The 16,608-nt window shown below is 38.7% G+C and overlaps 1 protein-coding gene across 1 annotated transcript in view; it reads left to right on the plus strand.

Moving 5' to 3' along the window:
• Positions 1-543: 543 nt before the first annotated feature.
• scara5 (scavenger receptor class A, member 5 (putative)) overlaps positions 544-16,608 on the plus strand; it is a 50,703-nt gene continuing 34,638 nt past the window's right edge. Inside the window, exons 1-3 of the mRNA XM_058391833.1 lie at positions 544-698; positions 5,456-5,574; positions 7,311-7,442. Of these exons, the coding sequence (XP_058247816.1) occupies positions 5,463-5,574; positions 7,311-7,442 (244 nt within the window). The 5' untranslated portion in view covers positions 544-698; positions 5,456-5,462. The remainder of the gene's footprint in view (positions 699-5,455; positions 5,575-7,310; positions 7,443-16,608) is intronic.

Below are 16,608 nucleotides of genomic sequence, written 5' to 3' on the forward strand. Positions count from 1 at the left end.
CAGCACAACAGAGCTGCCAACAAACTATATCAACTATTATTCTAATAAAATAATCAACTATTATACTTATTTATAACTAAACGAAAGCTTTTTTTTTTTTTTATTGATCCTTGTAAATACGCATTGCACTGTGTCTTACATATTGACCACTGTTGTTGACATGACGTAGTAAATGTTGGCAGCAGTCTACTGCCTCCCTTCTCCATCTAGTGGTCTCTCAGGGTTAGTGCTCCAGAATAAAGCTTATTATGTTTTATTTATTTACTTACTTACTTACTTACTTATTCATTAATTCGGTATTCCATCCAATTCCGTATTCCACAACATTCAGTATTAGGTATAATTAATAATTCATTACCATTCAGTATTCCACACAGTTCATCATTCAGTACAATTTAGAATCCATTAGCATTCAGTACTTCAAGACTGAAGTTTTGTACTGAAGAACAGCAATCTGATCACATGCAAGGATTTAGAGGTGTACTGTTCAGTGTACATCAGAGAGAGAGAGATAGAAGGGGAGAGAGAGAGAGAGAGAGAGAGAGAGAGAGAGAGAGAGAGTGGGGGGGTGGCGGCTGAGTGAACAGAAAACTCTCACACACGAGCAGGAGTTGGAGGAGAAGTGGAGTTTTGGTTTTGTGCAGCCGTGAGGAGAAAGAGCATGATGAGATTTTGAGAGAGGAGAATCTTTCATCAAGGTGGGTGATTTTTTTCTGTTTCTATCACCTGATAATGATCTAGTGTCGGAAATCACAACACATCATAAGTTATTATATTTAAGTTTTTTTGACTGGTCAGGTGAATTACATGGGATGAATCCAAATCTTAGAAACAATTACCTCCATAAATATTAAATAGGACCAAACGGTAGTAGCGGACACTTAAGGAATAAAAACACTCCAATGAATGATCAATATATCAGTCCTTTAAATACTCTGGCTGTTTATATTTTAACAAATTAGTTATTTTCAATTAAAATTTGTGCAGTAAAACCTTTGGGCCAGTCGACTGGTGATATTTTTGGTGTCTTATTCAGTACATCTTTTACTATAACAGATTTTGGAATTTCATTCATTTTTGGAGTGCAAGGATTATTTTTGTAGTTTGAGTTACATAACCAAGACAATTCTTCTCTCGGAAATGCTGGGTGTTTTTCATCACTCATCTGGATCACATGGTCCAGAGTGTAAAGATGAGGAGGACTAAAGCACCGCCGCATCACCCTTGTTAGGTACAGAAGAATTACACTGTCCCGCTATCAGCAGGTAGTCGAATGGCATTGTGGGTTATGTAGGGACCCAAGCAGTCTATGATGTTCATCATCATAAAATCCTGGAGAAGTTGCTTATTTTCCCTGCAGCTCCAGACACAGAAGAATCTGAGCATGTTATCACACAAGTGATGCGGATTTACAACAGGAATAAAAAATCTCTAAAGAGAATTACAATGCGTTCTCTTAGTCCTGTATTCCGCTGAAATGCTGGAGCTGAAGTTAGTGGAGCTTTTTTCTGTGTCTACACACACACACACACACACACAGAGTGAATTACAGCCACACTGAGTAAACTTGCACTCCACTCACATGATACGCATTTGTACTTGTGGCTGTGGAATGTTCCAGATTCCAGATTGTTTTTATTTTTTTTTCTCCTTTGTAAGCGAGGTCATCTGTGGTGTGTCTTCATACAGATGGATGATGAGTGTGTTATCTTCATCTGAAGTTTCTGGAGTCAGCATCTCTCAGTTTTTTGGTTTGTTTTTTCGTTAAACTTTTGTTTGTGTCAGGAAAAAAATATCAACCACTAACGACAAGTCGACAGCCAGGGAATATAAAGAGATTTACAGCGTATCAGCTCATTAGAATATTAGTATTTAGGCCACGCCTACCCAAGAGTTCTACGTCTGTCGCAATTATTACCCCTCAGACCCCTGATTCTGTCCATCTGTCTGTCTCTCTCTTACCTCTGTCTCTCCTTATCTGTCTGTCTCTCTCTTACCTCTGTCTCTCCTTATCTGTCTCTCCTTGTCTGTCTGTCTCTCTCTTACATCTGTCTCTGTCCATCAGTCTCTCTCTCTTACCTCTATATCTCCTTGTCTGTCTCTCTTTTACCTCTGTCCATCTGTCTGTCTCTCTCTTACCTTCGTCTCTCATTATCTGTCTGTCTCTCTATCTCTTTCCTCTGTCTCTGTCCATCTGTCTGTCTCTCTCTTACCTTCATCTCTCCTTATCTGTCTGTCTCTCTATCTCTTTCCTCTGTCTCTGTTCATCTGTCTGTCTCTCTCTTACCTCTGTCTCTCCTTAACTGTCTGTCTGTCTCTTACCTCTGTCTCTGTCTGTCTGTCTCTTACCTCTGTCTCTCCCTTACCTTTGTCTCTCCTTATCTGTCCGTCTCTCCTTATCTGTCTGTCTGTCTGTCTCTTACCACCGTCTCTGTCCATCTGTCTGTCTCTCTCTTACCTCTGTCTCTCCTTAACTGTCTGTCTGTCTCTTACCTCTGTCTCTGTCCATCTCTCTCTTACCTCTGTCTCTCCTTATCTGTCTGTGTCTCTCTTACCTCTGTCTCTCCTTATCTGTCTGTCTCTCCTTATCTGTCTGTGTCTCTCTTACCTCTGTCTCTCCTTATCTGTCTGTCTCTCTCTTACCTCTGTCTCTCCTTATCTGTCTGTGTCTCTCTTACCTCTGTCTCTCCTTAACTGTCTGTCTGTCTCTTACCTCTGTCTCTGTCCATCTCTCTCTTACCTCTGTCTCTCCTTATCTGTCTGTGTCTCTCTTACCTCTGTCTCTCCTTATCTGTCTGTGTCTCTCTTACCTCTGTCTCTCCTTATCTGTCTGTCTCTCTCTTACCTCTGTCTCTCCTCATCTGTCTGTGTCTCTCTTACCTCTGTCTCTGTCAATCTGTCTGTCTCTCTCTTATCTCTGTCTCTCCTTATCTGTCTGTCTGCCTCTGTTTCTCTCAATTTTTCTGTCTCGCTCTTCCCCTGTCTCTCCCCATCTGTCAGTCTCTCTGCATGTCTTAAATTAACATTGCCAAACAGCAAAAAGGAAATGAGGATTAAAAGCATTCTTCATCAGAGAGACAGACAGAGAACGTGTCTAAAAACACTGGACAGGAGGTTTGCACTTTCTCAGGGTCTTTTTAGATCTGACAATGTTTAACTCTAGTCCTAGTTTCCTAGCAGCGTTTGTGTGTGTGTGTGTGTGTGTGTGTGTGTGTGTGTGCAGCCCAGCCTGCCAGACTCCTAAATGTCAGCACACACATGCGGTGTTTAATGAAAACTCCCTTGATGGAGCCATTTTTAATGACTTTGATAAACAGTGCTCTTGTAGCTCCTCCCTTGTCATCTGTAGGTCAGGCGTGACTTTCTGGGAGAAAAAGAAAACAAAAAAAGCTCGAGTCAGATAATAACTCGAGTGACAGTGATGTCATCGTTTCCCCTCATTTGACAAACCTCAGTGTCATCATGTGTAAATGTAACACACATCTCATGTTGCTTTTAGCTCATTAAAGACAAAGTTCATCCCAGCAGTAACTCAACAAGAACAAATCTTTTAAGCATCTGCACTGCATGTGAACAAGCATTTATGAAACTCAGCTGACATAAAATGTTTTTCTGGTTAATTATAAAAATAATTCTAATAATAAAATCAAAGAAATCTTAATTGAAATAAATTCATAAACATAAATAATTATTTAAATCAAATAAGGAATAAACTACTCACTGTCTTGCAATTAGACATGCATACCACAGCAATATTCCAATAACTTTATTTATTTATTTATAGCTACATTTATTTATTTATTTATTTATTTATTTATTTATTATCCATTTATAGTTACATTTGTCAAATAAATATCCACGAAACAAAATAGTTCCTTATAGACTGACTTCTATTCTTTTTTTGTCTGTCCATCCCTCCATTCATCATATCTTCATTCCTTCATTCCTATTTCTTCCATACATTAGTTATTCACCCCAAATCAATCCATTCCTTTCCTTCCATTCTTTTCATCCATCATACTCTCTTCCTTTCCTTCCTTCCATTCATCATCCATCCATCCACCCATCACATCCCTTCCTTCCATTGCTTTCATTTGTTATTTATTTACATTCTCCATACATCATTTCTTCATTCCTTTTAATTCCTTTCATCCATTAGGTCTTATAGAACATGCTTCTTTTGTTCTTTCCTTCAACCAATCTGTCCCTCTATCCTATTAAATTCTTAATTCCTTTACATGCCACCTATTGTTTCTTCATTCCATTATTCCCTACTTTTGTCTACATGGATGGATCCATCCATCCATCAGGATTCAGAGTGTATATTGTTGTAGTACAAATCCTAATGACCAAAACAGACCTGTAGTCATGTGGACTAATCTAACATGGGTTTTTTTTATGTTTTCTAATAACTTAATTGAATAATAGTCCCTGTTCAACCTGCAGCCTTTAAAACAAACAGCCCAAGAAAAACTTTTGATGATGTCACTCAGAAGACAGAGGCACTAGAAAGGCAAAGCCACACACAGTCTTCTCTGTACACACCCTGGATCACACTGACACACGCTTGTTTTACTGGACCGTTTAAAGCCAGCTTGGAGCATTCTGCTAGTCATTCGTCATGTTGTTTTTAAAGCCAGGGCATGTGATTCATGTCCAGATACTCGATCCAAGGCACCTGTAGACGAGGTAATGGAAAACATAGGACTTATTTAGCATACAGCATCACTTTGCAGAGTGTGTTTCTCATTTGTGAAAGGGCACAATGCCACACATTCATGAGTGTAATTGCAATTATGCAGGGCAGGTTGTGTGGTTGTGTAGCTGCGTGGTTGTATGTCACATGATTTGATCCAAGAGCCACTTTGAATGCAAATGGAATCATGGAATTGGGGTTATTTTTAAAAAAAATATATGCTTTTGAAATAATGATCACTCTTACCAATATAAGAGAGAGAGACCACAGTTACCATGACTCCTTCTGTGGTCTTCAACATCGAGCCCAAGTATAATGTTGCTTAGGGCTACAGTTAGTTCACACTAATGACTATGTCAGCTGTGGATGTAGTAAATGGTTCCATAGATACAGCTGGTTTAAGTCAGAAATTGAAAATATGTCTTTAATGGGTATGATAGTGCCTACGATCTGGTAAGAAAGTGGTTCAAAATGGACCTATGATGGTCCCAAATGTCTTGGCTGGGAATGGGTCCAGTGGTGTTTTGGAATGGGTAAAATGGTTTTGTCTGGGTGACGCAAACGGTGATCATGGGTGGTATTGGTTCTCAGTGGGAAAGATAGGTGTTAGGAATGGTTCTAAATGAGGAAAAGGTGTCCTAAATAATAATTCTAAATGGTAAGAGTGTGGTCCGGGGTAAAACAGGATCCAGTGAGGATGGTTCCGATTGTTCTGGTTCAGCTCTAGAAGGAATTCTGAATGTCGCTCTTCTGCTTTAGGTCCTGAATGGAGAACAAGGCCATGTACCTGAGCACATATGAGGAGCGAGACAATGGCTCATTTTATGAGGAGGGCTACGATGGACGGAATCTGTCCAAACTCAACCTCTGTGAAGAAGGTAAGCTCAGAACAGAGAGAGGGGGTGAAAATCATTGGAATCGTTTAGTCCCCTGGGATTTGATATATTTAATAACAATGGCTTATTAAACCTTTACATCCTGAAGAATAAAAACTGTAATTCTAGTGTTTATTTAATATTCTGATGCCGTGTGTAGAACAATGGGCCGCGTAGTCTTTCTTGGGAAAACAACTCTGCACTTTAGTCTCACCATTCCGTAAGATACATGGATAATAATTTAGTCTAACAGTGGTCACATGACATGACACCTGATCCCAGAGTGGAGAGACTCAGCGAGCATGCTGGGTAATAAAACAACCATAAGACTGGAGTGTTGACAACAGAACAGCTGGGTGTGTCATGGGGAGCTGTGGGAGCTGCCCCGGATGCAACTTTTTCTGCCCCCAACCTTTTTAAAACACCCCCTCCTACAGTGAGCTGAAGTGGGGTGCAGCCAGTGTTTTGACATCTGTGCATGAGGATTTGCTAGTTTAGAAATGAGGAACGACAAATAAACTGCAGATCAGCCGTAGGAGGAGAAAATCAAGCTGTGAACAAAAGCACGCATAATATATACAGCTGAGAGAATTAATAGGCTTTACACTTATTATGATCATGGACAAATGAAAATAATAATCCTTGGATTTGTTCGCTTCCTGACTTTCTGCACCGCTTCTCTGTCTCAAAACACTGCTGTTCAGATGCTTAAAAAAACATTTACAACATCTAGGAAAAGCAGCTTGCTTCACTTAGTCGTTAAATGCCCCCCCAGAGCAAACATGTTTGTTGATTCTTATGAGTCAAAGACGCGCAAATATCTGAAATAGACACCTAATAAACCGTCGAGAAGGCGAGACCACAGAAGGGTGAGTCGTGCTTTTGGAAATCATTTCCAGAAGGTGGTTATTCGAGTCTTAATAAGTGTGTTTATGTAGGTACGCTTTTGAACCCAGGCTCTGAAATGTGAAACGCTGACATCAGGCATGGGTCACAGAAACACTGATGTTTAAAATTGAGGTCACTAAATATCATTTGTATTCATTCTTGAGGCACAATCAGGGAAAATGTCTGTGCTACAGGAAAGTCAAGCAGATGCTCAAGCTGGTTTTGAGACTGTATCCTGGGGGAAAACATTTGAGGTTGCACACATGTGTAAACTCCCTTCACTGTTCATAACCAGGAAAAAAAGAAACTCGTATTCATATTATTTTTCATAAATTTTGATTTACAACACTTGTGTACGTGGTATTTTTTATTTACATCATAAATCAAATAATTCTACATTTTAATGGATTGTTTTCAATAGACCACACTTTCACTTTTAATGTTCAGTATGTTATTCTTATTATAATTTGTTGTACTTGTTTGTAGTGAAACCTCCAGGGGCATGCATTTTATGTGAGAAACGTCATATTTATACCCCAGGGAAACAGGACAAAGTTGGAGTGAAGAATAACGTTAAAATATTTCTTTAGGGCTGGGAGAAATTATTAGTAGTAGTAGTAGTATTGTTATTAATATTATGATTATTTTTATTTGTTATTGGTAAAGATTCTCTCTGAAAAGTCTAATTTGCAGACATCTCATCAACCGCGCTCACTCTCTGTTGTCTTGAAGTAATACTGTATAACATCATTAAATAGCTTTCCTGTTGTATCTCGGCCTAAATGAGCAATCGTATTTCTGTAGAACGGCCCTGGTTTCCTCGTTCACCTCTGTTTTGTTCTCTTGTGTAGCGAGTTCTGGAAAGCGGAGGAGGAAAACAGACAGCTGCTGCGGCCACTTGGACTCTCTGTCCGCCATCAAATACGCCATTGTCTCGCTCTACATCCTGGTCTTGCTGAGTATATTCGGCCTCTGCATCGCAGGTAAAGGTTTCTCTCTCTCTGTCTCGCTTTCATACACAAAACACCAAACAATATCAGTGTCGATCGGCCCGAAATGATAAAGACGCATTTAGCCAGAAGAAACTGAACGCTCTGGGTTGTGCTGTTCTTGGAAAAGCATCAACAATAAGGATGTGTGATGAAGTATAATCCTTGTTACCATGCTGATGTTTAATTTCAATGCGTTTCTCCTTTATTTTATTATCCAGTGATGATGCTTGTGCTTTCTTTTCTTTCTTTATAGTCGTGGAAGCAAGTTAGTTCCTGTTATAACTTATGTTATAGCAGCTATGAAATGAGAAAACATGAAAATCTTTTTTTTTTTTCCCCTCAAAGCGCCGACTGAGGTCTTATTTTTAAATAAACATCGTCTTACAGAAAGCTTCACCCGAGCAGCACGTGTTAATTTCTCATCCTTTCAAACATCTGTATTTTATTGCTCCGGGTTTAAACTCTTGGCTCGTTTTCTATCGTTTCAGCAGGAGACGATAGAAAAGAGCGCACAGACTCTAAACTAAAGAAAAAGTGTAAATACATTTTTTCCCCCACAGGATATAATGCAACCTGAGCCACTATACTGAGAAGAGGTGTGAGTTGGAATTTACAGAGTGACGATTTAATATCAATACTGTGATATTTTTCTTCTCAGACATGACTGATATCTTCATATTTAAATCTGTGTTAAATCATGACGCGTGTAATATTACTTTTACATCTTGTTTAAAAGAAATTGATTAACCAAATTCAGATAACGGATTACAGATAACAGATTAATACTTAGAGATACATCATCACATTCCCCCTCTACCGTTTGTAAAACTAATCCCAACCAAACAGGGCAAACTGTGATACTACGTACCTGAGTAAATAGCTAAAGACCACACATTCTTTCTTTCTGTGTTTCTCTTTCTCTCTCTACCTGGCTTCATTTCACTAAATATTTCTCCCTCTTAACCTCAGTCCAGTCCAAATAAGGCTTTTTAAAGCACATCCAAGCCTCAGGTTTGAACACTGCAGTTTTTTGTTCAGGACAGCGTTGTTCCCTGCACCCGTACCCCTTTGTCTCTTGTAACATAAATGTTTCATTTAGAAGCGTCGATGTTTCGGTTTGTTGGACACGCGGAACTAATCGTGAGCACGCACAGTGAAATGGCTCCAGGAAAATTGCTGCTTTTCCGAAACTATGGTGCTGTCTTGTGGAATTAGCTTCATGATAATGCACACCTGACCTCCGGGCCATTTGTTTCTTCTATTTAATACCATGTGACAGAGTTGCGTAGGGGTTAGTGTACTGTACGAGGTGAGCATGATCACACACACAGACACACCCAACTAAAGTTAAAGAGTAAAAAGGACACAATGCGGCTCCTCTGAAGTCCAGGAAGGCTCGCATTAACACGCCCCGAAACTGTGAATAGAAACACAGATGTTTTGAGTATATTTTGAGTATTTTGGACACTTTTGAGGGACACCCCTGGAGAAATATATACGCAGGTCATGAGTTCAGCAGTGTCAAAAAGTAATACAAGAAATTTTACACAAGCAGATTTTTAAGTGTTTATTATTTTAAGACAGAAATCCATATTAAGGGAAAAATTGTGGTTTTTAATCTAATCAGGAATTGGATTAAACACACACTTATGTTATACTCAAAAGGCTTTAAGGCGGCCTAATATTACAGTTTAACAATTATTAATATTAATATTAATATTAATATTAATATTAATATTGATTAGTCATAAGTAATTATTAGTATTATTTATAAAATTAAATAAATAAATAAATAAATAAACAAACAAACAAACAAATAAAATGCACATTATTTTGTACTGTATTGTTGTAAGAAACTTTTTTTTTTGAAAGACCACCATTTGGATTTTCATTTCTTCCCTTTAATTTTGTAATTTCGATCATATGTAAGTTAATTTATTATAAATAGCACTTAGACCTGACATAATGCATTTATCTAAAACACAGTGACAAAGAGTTTGGAGTGCCAGAGTTTGAAGTGCTAGAACAAATGATTAGATCTTTTTTTTTTTTTCTTATTGTTTATCCAAATCTTCTGAAGTCATAGTGTTTCTGAAGTGCTAAAGCTCTGTGTTTGGCTCAGTTTTTTTTTTTTGCTTGGAGTCTAAAACAGAATCGATTCATCAGCAGGAAGTGAATCAAACATGGACATGGTGTTTTGTTGTGGATGCGAGATGCACGAAATGAGCCAAAGGACAGAGCTGTAGCACTGCCTGAAGACCACATGTTCATGACATTAGATCTGACAAACAAAAAGAGAAAACAAACTCAGAGTCTCAGAGAAACTAGTTATTTATATAATTATGTAGACTTTATTTCTGCTTGGTATTTTTTTTTTTACAAGCACCACAGAATGAGTTTTTATGATGGTCTTTATTTTGGTTTTATGTCCCTCAAACAACCTTTTTTTTTTTTTTTTTTTGCAATTTGTTTAGTTTGAATAATTTGCAGAATCAAACCAAATCATCGGCATGGATTTCGGACTCTGAAAACAGACCGATAAGCATAGAAGCACGCCAAGACTTTTGAATGGTGTCCTGAATTTAAAAAAGATGTGAAACTACAAGAGAACAAAAAAGGTTTTGTGCTATAAAGCAGGAGGTCGTCTTCATAAAAGAAAAAAGCCGCAGTAATTTAATGAGAGTGACCATGTGCTTGTTTTGGTTTGTTTTTTCGCTCTGTTAAATTCACATAAAATCCATGAGGGTAAAAGAAATGTTGAAGTTGTAAAGGAAGTCATGTTTCAGCGATAATACCTCAAAGAGCTATATATTAGGAGTGTAATCTGGTGAAACACAGATATACAGCAGGTGAACTCTTGACCAAATGGTGTGTAACAGAGGGAAAGAAAAAGATATTGGGCTGTAACTTACTGAATCCATGCTGTGCGTTTCTATAAAACATGCTCTTATAGAGCGCAGCAAAGAGATGGCGTGTGTGTGTGTGTGTACGGGGATTTTTTTTTTAGTTTGATTTGTACTCAGAGGCCATTTTATAATGTTTACAGTTGGAAAAGTGTCAGGCTTCGGATGCCAGCAAAGAGCTACGGTTTATTAGTTTATTATAAATAAGAAGTAAAATTGTGTTTCTGGCGTAAAAAGAAGTTTATGTAGGGGTTTTTGTGGATACGTCCTGTGTATGCTGTTACTATGGAAACTATATATTAAAGGTTCACGAGAGAGAGAGAGAGTTATCGAATTATCAAAAAGGTATTTATTTGCATTGCAGAGGAGATTTGGCTCAAGCTTGCAAAAAATGAGTCATTCCCCCACCAGCTGTGCTGCATCTGTCCACACACACACACACACACACACACACCAGCCTGGGAATCATCACTGCCGTATACATCAAGAACAGCTCACAGTTTTCTGCTACGGATAAAGAGCAGAGATGCAGTTGGTTTCTGATGCATGTGGATGCAAATCACTTCCCTCGTAAAACTGACAACCTTTTCCATTTGCTTTGGAGTAATATTTAAGTTTTGCTAACATCCATAACTAGACATTTCCAACAGGCAGAAAGAAAAACTAGCATTTTACTACAGAAAATCACAGGACGAAAGATAAACAGACCATTTTCTCTTGCACTTCTATCCACAGCCTTGTCTGCTTGTTTCCTATTGGTTCATTAAAGCTGTTTTGAAAATTTTCAGGTCAGAATTCATCTACATAATGTTGACTTGAAGCAAAAGTAACCCCAACCCTATGCAGGATGTTACATGTCCTTTCCCCTTCAGTGATTTGTGAAGCGTTCTGGCGGCCCGAAAATGCACCAGAAATATTAAAGCCTCCGAATCACTTCTTATTACTTTGCTTTATTCCACTTGCAACAAACATGTTTCTATAAAACCCATCACGAAAGTGGTAACATCACCAATGAGGCCCTTCCCCCGTACTTGACATCCTACAAAGCTCAAAATGTTACAGTGAAACACAGCTGAATAACTCAAAAGCAAAGCTTCAAGTTTGTTTTATTCTGCATGCATGATAACAATAAGTAAAGTGATTACTGTTGACCACATGTCAGTGACATCATGGGCTGGTATCTGCATTAAAAAAAAAAAAAAAAAAAATTCCTTCATGGACCTGGATTGAGTCAAATGCAGGCTTGAAAGCAGATCAGATTGTTTTTACGAGCCCTGGGACACTCCACGTCTCGGCTTTATAAACCGAGGCCGCGTGCACAGAAAGAGATGGCAACTGCGATCGTCTGCTTTTTACAAGGGAAAGTAATGGACTTATTTGGCAGGAGTTTTTAGATGGGCTTTAAGCCGAGCCGAGGCGGCGAGAGGCCACGGTGTCCGGCGTCCAGCATGGCTCGGTGCTCCAATACACTCTCAGCTAATTACTACTTGCTTTGTTAAAGCAGAGAAAACCTGTATTAAACTTCAGCTTTCCAGGATTACAGCCAGATTCCTAGAAAGTATCTCTTTCTTTTTGCTAAACAAGGGTAAGCTTCTGTCCTAGCTCAGCTTCGGTCATTAAAACAGAGCCTCACACGACAGTCCAACATTTCTGACAGTTTACGCTGTGTTAATTAAGCGCATTAAGCCAGTTTTGGAGAAAACGTTCCTCACGAGAGTGTGCGTCCAAGCGGCTGGTATGAATCATAATCAGGACACGGCTAGTTACATGAGATCTGGGTCCCATTAACTCTTTTACAGTTGAAAGTGCACACACGTCAGAGCGGTGTTATTGTTACATTTTTTTCCTTGCAGTCTCGCGTGTCACGGTTATTTCACCAGGTCCTGCTCCATGTGGAGTTATTCACAAAGCCTCGGGGTTGATAGCAACCAATCGCTGAGTTGATACAAACAGCACTTTTTTCAGTCTAAACTGCAAAATATTTATATCATGAAAAAGGTGGCATGCTGCTTAGGATGCCATATACCCCATCGCTTTTTGTGCTGCAAAGTATTAGCCCCCCTCTAATGGTCCATCAATGGCAACCAATCGCTATATTATTTGCATTGACATGTGTGTGAGGTGATGGTATGAGCTTATCAAGTATAGTAGCATCACCAGAGTTCTAAACACCTCACGATAAAGGCATAGTCCAGAATTTCCCACTGGTTTTTTGGGATGTATGTAATATATGTATAATTAATAAGCTCAGTGCAATAAGAATTAGAAAAGTCTTCACTGTCAGTACTAGGATTTCTGCACATGACTGTGACATCATCACCGGTATCTCCATTAAAAATGTAAATCCCTGCAAGTGAGACCTGGATTAACTCAAATTCAAGTTTAAAACCGGATCATATTGTTTTTACGAGCTCTGGGATGCTCCAAATCTCAGATTTATAAACCGGGCCTGTATGCACAGGAAGAGAAAATGACACTTTCAAGATTTTCTGTCCTTCTTCGATTACAACCAAATCCCTGAGGTTTTTTTTTTTTTTTTTGGAGGGGGGGGGGGGTGATTAGAGATTTCTGATCTGCATTTTCAGTGTATGACGACTGCAACCAGTGATGGAAATGAAATTCACTTCTAATGTGAATGAAGTTGGCTGTTAAAAAAAAAAAAAAAAAATCTATAGCTTTTAACCTAGAAGCTGAAATCATCTATATATTAAACCATTCCAGTGAAAATGAATCTTTTTTAAATTTACATCCTATAAACCCAGATCTATCCTTCTCTTCAGCTCTCCCAGTAAAAATCCAGTACTTCAACTGGCTGTTATGTGAATATCCTAATGTTAAGAGTATAGCTATCAAACAGGAATGAGAAAACACACAATCGTGCTTGTTTAAATCCTGTTTTTCAGTACAGCAGTTGTTAGTCATTAAAATGCGATATTCTTTTAAAGTAATAGCTGGATATGTTTTACATCTGGGCTGCTTAAACATGGATGACTATGTTGACCTTTTATTAACATCATTATTGTGCAATTGCTGGGCAAAACTGTTATTTTTCACACACACACACGTTGAAGTAAGATTAAAGGACGATCACCAACAAGGCCCGCCTCCAATAACAAATTAATATCAAATAAAATTACACACACATGTTTCTAAAGTGCAAAACATTCCCTTGGTCCTCATCCAACTGAAATGATTCACAGCTATACAAGAAATATTTGGTCATGGTTAATAATTTAGCTGGGCTTTTTCTAGACAGAAATCAAGAAAATTAAGAGCAGGCTTTCAGCCAAGAATTTGGACTTAATGTAAACCGATATAATGCACATTTTTCGGACTTCCCCAAACCTCTATCGCTATCTCCTTTTTTTTTTTCTTTTCAAACGACCATCAAGGTGTCACAAGAATGTAAGGATGAATTTCTCGGCTTTTAGGAACGAATTTATTTGTCACGGGTTTCTCCACTGCTTTGTATGAGAGCTCGTTCTCTCAAGTCCTCTCAAGGGAACTGATGGTTTTTTTAAAGCTCAATGCCCCGTGACAGACAGGAAAATCTCTTTAGTCTAGCTCGTAAAAAGGCCATGGGCTGGACGTCGATGAATTTGTTACGGACTTTTCCAAAAGTAAACTAAATTTTTTTTTTTTTTCTTTTTTGCAGAAAGCTAATTTTTTTAAATTGGATTTTTTGGTTTGCTTGTCCTTGTGTGTTTTTTTCAAAGGTCATTTGACTTAGCGTATGTCTTGTATCAACATTTAGCCCATCTGCATGCTTTTGAGTTACAACAACATTTGTTTGTTGATTCATGGCAAGAGTAAAAGAGGAAAAGAGGGATCTTGGAGCAATTGTTTGCTGGAGAAATAAGTGAGAAAGATTTAGATAGGCTTTATGATCAATGAAGGATAAAGTTCTCCTCACAAGTTTACCGAACCAGATCCATCTGAGTAAACAGCTCAACTTTACGTGTTACGGCCGAGATGATAAAAAAAATTACTTGTCATTTCCGACTCAGGCATGAATGACGACTGGTTTGGAACAGACAGTGCTCAGGTTCCACTGCTCCGTTTCAGCTCATGCCTTCGGTATGACCACAGGTCCAAGATTACACACTTGGAGCAGGATCTGAAACACACAGTGACTTGGTTTATTGGGGCAGCGACTCAGTTCTGTGGACTCGAATTAGGATGAAAGGAAGGAAGGAAGGAAGGGAGATTGATTTCTAAGTGGTGCGCTGTTAGTCTCAGATCTTCACCTCTTTAAAGTACTTCCAGGTGACTGTGTGAATCGAATCATCTCCTCCGTCCTTCCGTTCTGATGGCAACAAAAATTTTTCCCTTGATGTTGTTCTCCTTCCATAAGCAGAAACTTTACTGTTAATAATTTTCATAGGTCTAAAATCTAATATCTATCAATATCTCAAGGATGTGTTGAGAAATGTGGTCATGATCATCATCATAAAAACTTTATACCAGCCTGCTTGCTAATTTTAGCCTTAAGTCATTTATATGTAATTTTCTTGATTATATTTTGTCTCTGCCGTATTTTATATTCACATCACAAATCACAGAGTGTCATGGTAGAACAACTGAAAACTTTACATTGGACCTAATATTGAACTTTGTGGCACCTCAAAGAAAAATCCTAATCCATGTCCAGGCCACGATTCACATCACTTTTATACAAGCCACTATTTTGTTTCATTATGTTCTATAATTCAGCTTTATAAATTGCTTTTTGCCTGTTTTGATTTTGTATAACTAAAATCAGAAATGTGGATTTCCCTGCCCCGAAAGACTCCAGAGTTCTGGTTTGTATATCTGTGTTGTAAATGTTCACGGAGATCAATACCGACAGAATCCTCAGAATCCTTCAGTTTAACTGGACCCAGATGAACTTTTTGAAGACAGAACTATAGCTTGAGATGTTATCCTAAGTGCTGAATAAGGAGATAAATATTGTTAGTGGAAAGTAAATTTAAAACATCTCTATATTTTTAGTCCTTCACATAAAGCAACTATTGTCAACACTTTAACTGCGTTCCTGATGTTTATGATCCATTAGCGTTGATGCCCGGCACATATTACTCAGCTTTTCTCTCAACCTGCGCCAAACACACACATGTGGTCTATACGCCAGCCTAGTGTTTTGGTCTTATAAAAGAACTTGACCTTTTTTTCATCATCTAGTCATGAAGCCTTTGTGATTTGTGAATCATACGCAAAACTTTGAGGAGTCGAAGCACAACCTATAGATCCTTTGTCAGTTTCATAATGTGTTGGTTGATGCCAGGAAGAAACATACTGACAGAATCAAGTGTTGAAAGTCTTAAGCCATTAAGCTTAACCTCAAAACCCACCACCCCCACCCCCACCACAACACAAGTCCAGTGAAAATAAAGGGTCAGGGTTTTTTTTTTTTCTTTCTTTTTTTTTTTTTTTTTTTTTTTTTTTTTAAACATAAAGAATTTGGCAAGCCCAGTTCTTCAACCCAATAACCTTCAGCTCGCGTAGGATCACAGCCTCACCGTAAACTGCAAGTTACCTCAGAAGACACACAGTTTGAACTTCCAAGGCTTTGATCATGCATCAGTAAGACTGATGAAGCAAAGCAGAGTTCTCATTTACCCAAAGGCTAACACCACCACAATCTGATAAATCAGCCAGAAAGAGGTGCCAGTTCTCGGTGTGACCCTTTACGTAAACTCACTCTGGGCAAATTATTCATGCATACCAGGTCTTGATCTAAAGTCCCCACATGTTATTCTTCTGTCAGGATAGCTTTTGCGGTTTGAGAAACGTATTTGAAGCGCTGCTCGATGTTGTCTTGTACTTCTTTGTACACAAGTAGGGATTAGAAACCATTCTTGCACTCCGGAGAGCAGCTATTTTAGTTCTTCCACACAAAACTCACGTATAGGAAAGTCAATCCTCACATCTGCCAGCGCAATGTCTCACTTTGTTGAGCACACATTCAGAAGGGTTGAGAAGCTGAATTGAGGGCCCCAAGCCAGTCTCGAGTGCTTCACCAAACAGCGGTTGCTCGGAAACCCTGCAGGAACCCTGAGCTTAAACATTTGGTCAGTGCTCCCCGTTGTTGTATGCTGCCTCCCTAATGAGTGTTTGCGCCCCATCAAGCCTCCATTGTCCAGACCTCATTAGCCCAAGGCTGTTTTTTGGGAACTTAGTGGGACCAGTTGCACCATGAAAAGCACAGTCAGAAGTCATCACTTTTAGACAGAGTTAAAGAGCACAGTAATTAA

Source organism: Hemibagrus wyckioides, linkage group LG06 (assembly GCF_019097595.1).
Source record: "Hemibagrus wyckioides isolate EC202008001 linkage group LG06, SWU_Hwy_1.0, whole genome shotgun sequence".
NCBI lineage: Eukaryota > Metazoa > Chordata > Actinopteri > Siluriformes > Bagridae > Hemibagrus > Hemibagrus wyckioides.